The sequence below is a fragment of the Protopterus annectens genome, chromosome 7.part0 (genome assembly GCF_019279795.1).
Source record: "Protopterus annectens isolate FY-2018-M chromosome 7.part0, PAN1.0, whole genome shotgun sequence".
In the NCBI taxonomy this organism is placed as follows: Eukaryota; Metazoa; Chordata; order Ceratodontiformes; family Protopteridae; genus Protopterus; species Protopterus annectens.
In genome coordinates, this window is record NC_056739.1 from 1,131,451,558 (window position 1) to 1,131,464,426 (window position 12,869).

Consider the following 12,869-nt stretch of genomic DNA (forward strand, 5'->3'; position numbering starts at 1 on the left):
TCAATGTATGTTTGATTATCCAAACTTCCCTAGGTCCTAATTAGTTTGGATAATCGACTTTCTACTGTATGGTCATGTTTCTTCACAAAGGTTACTCTACCCCTTTTGATAGTGTCTGTAAGAGATTTGTAAGTACTGTAGTTTGTTCAGGCTTTGGGAAGCTTACTATTCCTGTCTTGCATAAATTCTGGTGATACCAACCAGTGAAGATCTTGTGGGAATTTGCATTTCTCAAGTTGACAAAAGTTGCATCTCTTCCCCTGTGGCACTCATAAATTTCTGCTTAAATGATATAGCAGATGGGGAGGTGAGCTCTACAAAGCATAAGGTATGGGTATGGGTCACACAGGTGTTGGCAGTGGCATTTTTTATTGTAGCCCATTAAAAGTGTCCAGGGGCATTATAAACAGCTGACCTTAGGGTATGAGTGAGCAATGGTAGGCAAGTAAGGGATTATATTTTCCTAGAATGTTTAAACTAAAAAAAATTCAACCAGGCCGTGGGATGGTTAAATCTCTTTGATTCATAAGGGCTAGATTTTTGTCAGTTTTTTTAAATGTGCACATCACTGTACATTAGACATAAGCTGCAGATCATGTGGTTGAATCTGTTTGTATGACCTTGCACTGGAAATGCACTTTACATTTATCTTAAGTATGTATTTTTTTCTTTTTTTTTTTTTTTTTGTATTTTGTGTTCTTTTGCTGTGTACTATTGCTACGTGGTGGTACTATATGTTTAATAAAGTTGGACATGGGGAAAAAGTTTACTGTTTTCCCATACAGATTGTTCTGTTTATTTAACCTTGTATGTTCCTGACTTTTTAAACATGATGTTGCCTTACTGTTGCTTCTGCTGGTGCTGCTACATTTACTGAAAAGGTTTATGCAGAATGATGTAGTTTAACAAAATAAACAAAAGAGTAAAATGCAGAACGGAAAGTAAGATATTAAAGTGACTGTTTTCCATTATTTAAAAGGTTCAGTACTGTGTAAAAGCTAGCTTAAGGTTAACTGGATTCTTGAGTAAACAGTCAGGCTGGAAATATAAGGAGATTCCAGTGTCATTGTGTAGGAAACTGGTTATGCTCAATTTGAGGTGTTTTGCTCATTTTTGCAAACTGTTCTTGTCAGGTGTTGCTGCAGTTGTGGAGAAACAATGGAGAAGGGAACAATGTTGATCAAGAGTCTGTTGGGACTGATGGATGGGAAGGTTGACTTATTTTTACTTCAGAACAGGTAGAATGTGTTATGTGTGCTGCATATGGTAGTGTATCAGGTGGACATCTGTATGGAGGGGAATATATCAGTGGGAAACTACATGCCAAGGGTAGAAGGTTCAATACTTTCTACAGGGACTTCTTTACAAAGTGTAATGGGTCCTTGGAAGTTATGTCATAATTTTGTGTTGAAGTACATGGCTTTGGAGGCATTACTACATATGCTTTAAATATGTGGATAGTTGTTTGGGAAAATGCAGTCATATAAAGCAAGCTGAATATTGTCTTAAAACTAGATGGATATTGTGCCTTTTGTCTTTCAGTTTGTTGTGTTGGTGCTTACTGTAATGACGTCATGCTGAACTCTAACCAATTATGTATTTACACTGGAGATGAACTGTGGCTTAGTACAGATAACAAAAGTTCAAAGCACCTTGTGTTTGAAGGAAAAGCTCTTCTATGGCAAAATGAAAATTTTCTTTTATGCTGAAAAAGCTTTCCATTGACTAATGTTTGATGGCATCTGTACTGGGCTATCTGAACCACTGGTTTACTAATATTCCCTTTAACAGCACTTGTTTAAGAAAAATGTGTTCTATGGGAGGACACATCATGACACTGAAATTTAACACTGCAGCAGGTGAATTTATTAATGGCTTATCTCTGTCAGTGATCTAGTACATAATGTGTTTTACAGCAAGAATTTTCAACGCTAGGAAGGTGGTTGGAATATCTGCTGTGAAGCAGCACGTGATCTTTGCTGCACTCTTTGCAATGGAAAATAAAGGGTTGTCAGTGATTGCATTAACTGCAGAATGAAACACTGTAATTTGTATAAAATAGCAACATCCCTTTCTATCTCAAGGTTTGCATTAACTGGAGAATGAAACATTGCTGTTTGTAGAACACTTTACTACATCTGGTCACTCAAGTGGCACAAACACTGTGGTATGACTTCTCTTCTGCCCTCAGAGAAGCAAGTTTCGTGTTTCTGTGGTTGGTGTTAGCCTGGGTGAAGTTGGTGTTGTTGCAGATTCCATGAGTTTTGTACCATTTCTTTGCTGTGGGTGATCTCTTTGTCATTTTGGAAGTAGAATCTGTAGAAGTTGGCCATTATGGTCAACTACCCCTTCTATTTCAAGAGTGGGAAGTGGGTGTAAACAATTGCTGCATTTAAAAGCCAATACACACACACACATACACACGTGGATGCAGTTCAGAAGATCAACTTTTCAGAATGTCAAACTGGGAAAAAAATAGCACCAGAAACAGTGTCTTTGCAAACTCCCATTCTAAATGTGTGTGCGTGTATGTATATATATATATATATATATATATATATATATATATATATATATATGTGTGTGTTATTTATATATATATATATATATATATATATATATATATATGTTATATACAGTGCTTGAGATCACAAAACAGTGGGGAATTTTTTCAAAACATCAATCATATGGTTCTGAACATATGAAGTTTGACATTTTGAAAAGTCGATCTTCCGAACCAGACATAAATGTATATGCACACACACGCGCGCAGACACACACATGCACGCACACAGCAGAGTCCTGAGCTGTCCACTTGGATTATAAAATCATGAATGGCAGTGTTTAAAAGAACTGAAGTGCATTTACACAGATGCATACTCATGCATAACCCACCCATTCTTTGCTGCAGCCACTGGGAATGGAGAATCATTAAAAAGAAAAAGGAGGAACAGAAAATCTAAGCTCTGACTTTGAGAAAAAAACAGTCATTTTGTAATCTCTGTGCTTCAAACATCTTACGCTATAGTAGGAAAAGAACCTCAGAGACGTGAGTGGTTTAGGGGGCGTCTTGGGAGGCATGCTAGTTAAAAATAATCTTCCCAGTGGCGTTTTCATTTAAAAACAGCTTAATGATCTGTCCCTTCTGACTCCAGCCTAGGAACAGTTCTGAACATTCTGAATGTTATATTTTAAGTGGCTCTGACAGCTTTGCTAATTTGCAGTGTTAAGCGTGATCAACAGCTGCATTAAACAGTGTTGCACTTGACCCTATGGACCAGCTTAAAGCTGGAGAGCATTACTTTGGGACAATTGAACTGGTAAATGCTTTAACTGACTGTAGTTGGTGAACCTAAGAATAAAAGTTCAGTGCCGAAAGACAGGTTATGTAAACTAGAATAGTAATGCACACTTTTTGGAGGATTTACACAACTAGGTAATACTAGACTGCTGAAGTACACATGGTGATGTTGTTTGGAAAAATTTAGCTTGTACATACTTTGATGTATGACTAAAAGGTAACAAAAGAAATGTCTCAAGGATGCCTGATTTTAATGTGTCAACTCCCTCTACAGGTATCCTAAGGGTTAAATTGATCAGTACAGTTACAGCTTACCATAGTATGTTGTACAGGTGCATGCTGATTAATGCATGTGATGGCCTTCCTGATAGGACAATCTAGTAGTTTACTTACTGGAATTATGGTTTCATTTTTGTGATTCCAACATGGAAATCATAGCTGGGTATAGAAGAACATGTGCTAACATGAATGCTTAATATTTGTAGAGACTGATATCCAAAATAAACAGGATACTGACTTCCTTTTTCTCCCAGTATGGATGCATGAATCTGTAGGTATTTCTTTCTACTCCTCCTTCTATACCAGGCAGACAGGATTTGAAACAGCACTGAGAAATGTACATGTAAGTGACCTTGAATATAAATGTGATGCCTCACTCTGTTGTTACTAACTAACTCAAGCAAGTACTCTTCTTTACCTTGAAATCTTCTTCATGATTGGCTGCTTACGGTAACCTCCCATTGTTTTGAAATACACTTTAATTTCCTTCAGTGTCTGAATTTTATTACTGGAGAAAAACATGTTTATCTTAAATTGCTGACGCCTGTGTAGCAATAATTTGTCTTCACTGTTTCTGACACGGTTTTATGTGCATGCCAGTATGTACCATTTACTGCAAATTGGCACTGTTTGGGGGTTGTAGCTGAAAGTGATTCATCTGGATGTATAGATCTACCTGTTGAATTAATTAAGAATTAGGGCTGAAAAGTAGTGATGAACAACACTAACCCATTTATTTCAGAGATACTTATAATGCACACATCTGTCAATCCAAAACTTTGTGTGTGTGTGTGTGTGTGTGTGTGTGTGTGTGTGTGTGTGTGTGTGTGTGTGTGTGTGTGTGTGTGTTACAGGGGTACATTTAATGGACAAAAGCCACTGAGCTTCTACTGCAAAACAATTCCAATATCAGTACTGTATTGGTAGCATTCAATACACAAACCACACCATTGTCATATACATGTTAGTGTATGTGTATGCTTACTTTTTACAAGAATGGGTGTATATGTGTGTGTGTATATGTGTGTGTGTGTGTGTGTGTGTGTGTGTGTGTGTGTGTGTGTGTGTGTGTGTGTGTGCGTGTGTGTGTGTACACGTGCACATGCTTGCATATTGCTGTGTGTGTGCACATGAGCTTAACATGCCCGCATGTAATAAGGTGTCCATATTGCTGGTCACTGCTAGACATGATTAAGTCATATTTGTCATATCAAGCTGTCTGAATTAATTTGCAATGCTATGAGTTGTTTTTTTCCCAAGATGCAGTGATTCAGACAGCATATATAGAATGGAGAGTATAGAAGGTCAGCCATGCATGGGATTGGAAAGCAAAGGCCCCCTCAGAAAACTGCTATTTTCAGTGATGCTTTTTCAGGTGTTAAACAGGAGAGGGGGGCACTGTTTCACTCCATTTCAGACAAAAAGGCATGAACTGTAAGTTATTTGCCCATTATTTCTCCAGTGTCATCTTCATGTTTTAGTGTCACAACAATACATTTACCATTTAACTGGACTTCCTGTGTCAGATAGCACTAGGCAACAAATTCACAGACTTTGTCAGGACATATATTTTTTTTTCTGGTTGTAATTGTCAGCTCAGTATTTCTCTTGTTTTATTGGTCTGCTTATGTAGATTTTTTTATGCTCCAATATTTGTTTTTGCTTTTTTTAACTGGATGCTTGTGTTCTGTTTCTTTTTGTTTCTGTTGAACAGTGCATCAGGATACCAACACCAGCTGCCAAGCCTTCCAATGATGTTCAAGTGTTTTCCTTTTACCTTTCCAGTGACAGCAAAGAGAAGCCTCAGGCTAGTTTTGAATGTGTGCGTCAGTACATTTCCAGGTATGGAAAGAGCTGGCTATACCAGACAGTGGAATGGCTGGTTTTGTATTTTTTCTAATTGTGTAGTAAAGTCTCACATACACACACACATATAAATATAGATCTATACACATATATGTATATATTTTTATATATAATATATTTGCTTCACATGCTGAAGTATGAGCAGTGCAGTACGCCATGTACCTAAAGTGTGGACACCTTCTTACAAAGTGTATTTAATTTGTGGGTGGCATATGTATAATCAGGCGTGTGTGTGTGTGTGTGTGTGTGTGTGTGTGTGTGTGTGTGTGTGTGTGTGTGTGTGTGTGATTAAAATGCTTATATGCAGCTCTCTACATATTTCATTAGAGTGCCAGATGGTGTCAAGGCACGTGCAACCACAAGTTCAATTACAAAGTTCATGCATGATCAGTTTTGTATGTTTTTCCGAATTTTCACCAAAACTGAATAGAAGATCTCTTTGAATAAAAGCAGGTAAACCAGAACCTATAGTGTAGAGCTTCTGCCCCGGATTATGTCTGTCAGACTGGCACAGTAAGTAACACTGTCACTTTACAGGAACAGGTTCTCTGATTTGTTTCTTGGCTGGGGTACCATCTATGCAAAGTCTGCATGGCTTCAGTATGGGATGTGGCAAAAAGCTGGAGTATCCATAGAAAATCCACACAGCAAAGACACGTGGTAGGTGGACTGGTGACTCCATACTGTCTGAAGTTGCATTGGTGGTGTGTATATATGATAAGGAAGAAAGGCCTGGCAATGTATTTCCATTCCTTGCATACTTGCTTGAAACACTCTGTGGACTTTGACAGCTGTGATCCCCACCTCTCACCTGCCTATTCCAGTGTCCTAAAATGCCAAGGTCAGGGGGAAAAAGTGGGCCAGTAGGAGATGGGGGCTTGATATTCAGGGGGATGAGGGCCAAAGAAAATAATCAGGAAAGGTCTTTAATATTCAGTCACTTGATATGTTTGATTCTAAAAGACAATATAAACCTTATTAAAGGGTTGAAGTGACATATCCATGAAGAGCCCAGTACAGAGCGTTATGTGGTTAAATGGAATATCCACGAAGAGTCCAGGATAGAGCATTATGTGGTTAAAATGGTGTATCCATGAATAGTACAATATAGGGTGTTATGTGGTTAAAATGGTATATCCTTAAGAGTCCAGCACAGAGCATTATGTGGCTAAAATGTATATCGATGAAGAGTCCAGTACAGACCGTTATGTGGTTAAAAGGCATATCCATGAAGACTTTAGTACTAAGCATTATGTGGTTAAAATACCATATCCATGAAGAATCCAGTAGAAAGTGTTATGTGGTTAAAAATAGCATATCCATAAAGAGTCCAGTAGAGAATGTTGTGCGGTTAATGAGGAGTCCATTACAGGGCATTATGTGGTTAAAACAGCATACCCATGAAGAGTCTAGTACAGGGTGTTATGTAGTTAAAATGGCATATCCACAAAGAGTCCGGTAGAGAGGGTTATGTGGTTAAAATGGCATATCCATGAAGAGACCAGTGCAGAGTGTTATGCGGTTAAAATGGCATATCCATGAAGAGACCAGCACAGAGTCTTGTGTGGTTAAAATGGCATATCCATAAAGAGTCCAATAGAGAGTGTTGTGTGGTTAAAATAGCATATTCATGAAGAACCCAATAGAAGGTGTTATGTGGTTAAAATGGCATATCCATGATGCGTACAGTAGATATCATTATGTGGTTAAAATGGCATATCCATGAAGAGTCTGGTAGACAGTGTTATGTGGTTAAAATAACATGTCCATGAAGAACTCAGTAGAAAGCGATTATGTGGTTAAAATGGCATGTCTGTGAAGAGTCCAGTACAGGGCATTATGTGGTTAAAATTGTGTAAATTCGGAGTTTGGCATAATGGTTAAGGTGTTTACCTTACAGACACAAGGTGCAGAGTTTGATTCTCACATGGGGTAATTGGCTAGGCTTAAAATGGCCCACAAGGGCAGTTAGCCTAGAAATAATCTATGAACCTGTAAACTATGAGTCCAGTAGAGATCATTATGTGGTTAAAATGGCATGTCCATGAACAGTCCAGTAGAGAGTGTTGTGTGGTTAAAATAGCAAATCCATGAAGAACCCAGTAGAAAGCATTATGTGGTTAAAATGGCATGTCCATGAAGAGTCCAGTACAGGGCACTGCGTGTTAAAATGGCGTATCTATGAAGAGTCCAGTAGAGAACATTATATGGTTAAAATGGCACATCTCTGAATAGTCCAGTAGAGAGGGTCATGCAGTTAAAATGGCATGTCCATAAAGAGTTCAGTAGAGAGAGTTTTGTGGTTAAAGTGGCATATCCATGAAGAGCCCAGTAGAGAGCTTTGTTTGGTTAAAATGGCATATCCATGAAGAGTCCAGTAGACAGCATTATATGGTTAATAATGGCATATCCCTGAAGAGTCCAATACAGGGCATTATGTGGTTAAAATAGCATATCCATGAAGAGTCCAATACAGAGTGCTATGTCTGCTACAGAGCATTATTTGGTGAAATCCAACGTATTCCATTGCAGATGTTCAGTTCATGTTGCAGAGGAATGTTTATGCTAAGGAGTATGTGGCACTGTCATTTTCATCCCCTCTCACCACTACATAACAAGCTGCTTTGGCAGCATGGGCATAGATAAGGTACTTGCCACCATAGTGGCACAAGTCCCTTCTCCTAACTAAGCTGCACTGCTAAGTATCCTACTTGAGTTTAAGTGTTTTGCATGGCAACTTGGTGCAGAGTTTTACTTGTAAGACTGTGACTGATAATATGTATGTGTATTTATCAGATACCAAGGTACATATGTAATGTCTTTAAATGTATTTTGCATTTTAATTCATAATTGCCATCCCTTAATATATTTACTTCTATGATTTGTGATTTTCAGTATGAACTGTCTAGGTTTTTACTCCATTCATGACATGGTTAGAATGTTAATTTGACCTAAAATGTATCTTCCAGTTTCTACATTAACATTTAATTATCAGGTTTGGAAATGTGGCTTGCAAAAAAGTTTTCAGACATTAAGAAGTGAATCTTTAAAGCTGAAATATTTCAAGGGATTCCTGCTGTAGTGACTAACATTGTGCTGTTCACTGTTTTGAGTTTGAAGACCAGACTTTTTTCCTCATATTTTGACACAGTTTATTTAGTCTGTGATACCCTTATCAGAATTTAAAAAAAATGCAGAGTATTGTGGATCAGTTTGGCATGCATAGGTAGCCCATTGCTGAACAGGCTGTTTCAGCGGGAAGTCACAAAAATGTTAAGAAAAGGCCTTTATATAGAAGAAGTTGTGTAACTTCTTACCATGTTCAAATGAAGAGTACAGAAGCATACTGTAACAGTTAATAAGATGGACAATCTGTGATTAAAGTTTCAACTAGGGTCTAAAAACAGAAAATTGTAACATTTTTGCAGAAATTGTGGAGTATGACAGACTGCTGTGTAGTACCACAGTGAAAAATTTAATTTAATTCAGAGACTGATGGGTATAATTAAAAAGGTTTAATGTCAAATTGTTGTGTATAAAAAGCAATGTGTTATAAGTGGCACAGATGTACCATGCACACTATCTGAGATTCAGTGAGATTTCACTTGTGAAGGTGTTAATGTTCAAAACCTGCATTGCTGATGCGTATTGTTACATTTAAATAATATTGCACCAGTGTGTGTGTGTGTGTGTGTGTGTGTGTGTGTGTGTGTGTGTGTGTGTGTGTGTGTGTGTGACTTATGGCTGGACATAGTATCCCAAAAATGTAGGGTGACCTTAAGTATATTGTCAGGCAAAACTCTGGAAGGAGATTTAATTTGTTTGTTTGTCTTTTCGGCTTTTCCCAGTTAGGGGTTGCCACAGCGGAACTCCGGTCTGCTAATGATTGCCAGTTGATTTTTATGGTGCCGAGTTGCCAGCCCGACGCCCAACCTTCAGCGAAGGCACACCCATTCACGCATGTCTTTCGGAGGCCACTTGACCGCGGGGAGGACATGCAGACTCCACACAGAAGGCACTCTAGCCGAGAATCGAACAGGAGAACCTCTTGCTGTGAGGCAACAATGGTACCGCTGTACCACCGCGGCTTTAGGGAGGTTTAATTTGTACAGTATGAAATTGCTCCAAACAGTTACCCTACAGATGCCCTTTGAAGTGTATCAGTGACATGCCCACATATTTCTTGTTCTGCTAGAAGTCCCAGTGTGAGGGGATGTTCTTCGTGTTTCATTGTTGCAGTTATCATGTTTGGGTTATCTGCTTGCATTAGCCCTCAGTCGGCCTAATTAACAAAGTCTTAGGTCCTGCATCGGTTGCTGTCTCTTCTTCAGTGACGTCAGGTACTCAGAGGTATAAAACATGCAACCGATGCCATTACATCAGTCTTTCTTAACGTGCGGTGCCCGAAGCAGAAGTAGTTCGCAAGTGCCAGTCGGCCGACTCCTGAAATTTTTGTTTTCGAGTTTCAGAACCAAAGTCTTCAACTAAAAGCTAAGTACCCCGTTGGGGAAATTTTTTCTTGCTCTAAACCGATGGCAGTAAAAGTAAATAATTGCATTTTTTGTGGAAAGCGAATACCTCATAAAGATTTTCATTCGTACTGTATTCCTTGCCTAGGCCCTGACCACGACATACTTCGCTGTCGGTTTTATGCCTTATTTAAACAATGAACTATCCGTCGTCAGTATATTTTCGCTTCTAAATATTTTGGTGCTCGGTTCAGTTATCCAGATATGTCTTCGGTAAGCCATCTGACTACCGACATCCCGAAAAAACGCAAAGATAAAGACAGAGACAGGCCGCGTAGGTCCAAAGCTGCTGACGACGCTTCTAAGCCAGTCGCCAGTTCAGCGGTATTCAGTGAGGCGATTTCGCAGCCCCTGATATCCGCTATTTCAGATTCGCAGGCCTCTACTGAGACCCATTTGGATTCCGGTATGCCGTGAGATGCTTCAACTGTGGAACCTGCGGATGTCTCTACCTTGGATGGGTCCGGAGCCGCTGTGCAGGCACCGGCTTCTGAGGGTGTATTCAGGCCTACTGACTTGCATATTAAACCAACGCCATCTTCTTCTTCAAGGCCTAAAACTCGAACCATGCCTAGAAAACTGACGCTCAGACCACATGGTCAGGCCTCTATACCTAAAAAAACAAGTGATAAGAATGGCTGAAGACCTTATTACTTTAATCAGGGGAAGCCAACTTTCCCCCTTTAAGAGACCTAGGACTGAGTTTTCTTATGATACTTCTGACCAGGATTCTGAAATTTCTGTTTCCTCTGATGACCAGGATTTACCCTTATCTACCTATGAGGACTCTGATGCTGAGGACTCTATTCCCTCTACTTCCCCCCAGAGGATTTCTCTTTTGGTGAAACCTTGCGTACTCTTAGGGAGCATTTTCGTTGGGAAAGTCAGGATTTCTCTGATTCTAAAAGGAGGCTTAGGGATTTCTTACTCCTGCCCCAGCACAGGCCTTTAGCTATCTCTCCTGTACTAGGCATTGTTGATGATGCCTTTTCGGAATCTAGCTTGGCCCCAGACTCTTTACCTCCTGCTTCCAGAAAACCTGATAGATATTACAGGGTTCCTGACTCTCACAAGTTCCTTTTCAAAAATCCTACTGCGGATCCGGAGACCATTTCACAGGAACCCAAGGGCATTAAAGCTACTACTGCCAAAAATCCTACCCCTTCTGATAGAGACTCCAGGGCGCCGGATAGAAGGGGTAAGAAGGTAAACACTTCTGCAACCTTGGCCATTAGGGCCTTAAACTGCCAGTTTCATATGTTAAAGTATCAGCAACATATTATTGGATTGCTTAAACAGAAAATGATGTTGATTCCTGATTGTGCTGAAAATAAATTTACAGGATTTAATGCATTCTGTTGAACAAGTTGGAAAACATACTTTGCAATGTGGTTTTGATTCACTAGAGGCATCTTGCAGGGCTGTTGTCACTGGGTCTGTACTTAGAAGGCATGCTTGGCTTAAGGAGCAATCCTTGTCAGATCAAGTTAAAGCTAAATTACTGGATGTTCCCTTAAATCAGGACCGCCTATTTGGCAGCAAGGCAGAAGAAGTTCTTAAAAAGATGGAGAAAAAAGCTAAATCTATGCAAACTGTTAAATATTTCTTACAAGTACAACCTCCAAGATTTAGTAGGCATTGGCCCTCTAAGAATTGGTCCTTTCCTGCCTCTTCCAGGCCTTCTCAGTCCAAACCCAGATCCAGCAGAACACCCAGGCTTCAGTCTCAGAATATGCACAGGACTAAACAGTGGGGGGCCCCCACTTCCAAGTCTGGGAGTAGTAAAATTCCCCCTATGGTAAACTGTCTCAATGACTTAACTTTAAAACTTCCAAGCACTTCTCAACTGACTGCCCCTTTGGGGGGAAAGATTGATCTACATAGAACTCATTACCCAGGACAAATGGGTTTTAAATATAGTTTCCCAAGGATACAGATTTCACTTCCACACATTACCAACCCCAAACGGTCAGCCAGATCTACCCCCAAATCAGTGGGCAGAGGCTCAAAAGCAAGTACTCTCTCTCTTAAGCATAAAGGCTATTCAAACTGTACCAGAAGAGGAAAAGGGACAAGGTTTCTACTCAAGACTTTTCCTGGTACGCAGAAAAGACAATTCATGGCGTCCTATCATGGACCTGTATACTTAAAACACCTTTTTGGTGATTCCAAAATTCAGGATGCTAACTCTTCACCAGTTGCTTCCTATGCTAGGCAAATATGCCTGGTTGGCAACACTCGATTTAAAGGAAGCATACCTGCACATCCCAATCAGGGAATCTTGCAAAGGATACCTACACTTCGAAGCAGGCTACATGCACTATCAGTTCTCTGCACTGCCCCTTGGCTTATCTACTGCACCCATGGTATTCACAAAGTGCCTAGCTCCAGTCATTGCATTTTGCAGGCAAAGAAATATTCAAATATACCCATACCTGGACGATTGTCTAATTCAGGCAGAAAGCCAGGACATGCTTTTGAATCATCTGGCTTTTGTACAAAGGGTGCTAACTTGCCTGGGGTACACCATAAACGAAAAGAAATCACTCTTGGTACCCTGTCAACAAAATATATTCCTGAGAGCAAGCTTGAATACAACTTCCCAGATGGCTTTCCTCATGCCAGAGAAACAAATTCATTTGACAACCTACTTCAAACTAATGGCCACAAAAACCCTGCTTATCTGCAAGGCAAATACTGCAAGCCTTGGGGTTGGTTTATGGCCTCCTGCATTCTTCTAATTCCTTTTACAAGACTGCATTTGAGGAAACTACAATGGTATCTAAAAAGCCTATGGTGTCAACATTCTCAGGATCTAGAAGCAGTGATTCCTATCATACCTTGCCTACGGTTAGAGTTCCTTTGGTGGGCAGAGGCCTGCCACCAAAACAAGG

The 12,869-nt window shown here is 39.7% G+C and overlaps 1 protein-coding gene across 1 annotated transcript in view; it reads left to right on the forward strand.

Annotated features, from left to right (window-relative positions):
- The window catches only part of ELL3 (elongation factor for RNA polymerase II 3), a 434,242-nt gene that overhangs the window by 186,648 nt on the left and 234,725 nt on the right, over window positions 1-12,869 (forward strand). Inside the window, exon 3 of the mRNA XM_044077709.1 lies at window positions 5,295-5,422. Within this exon, the coding sequence (XP_043933644.1) occupies window positions 5,295-5,422 (128 nt within the window). The remainder of the gene's footprint in view (window positions 1-5,294; window positions 5,423-12,869) is intronic.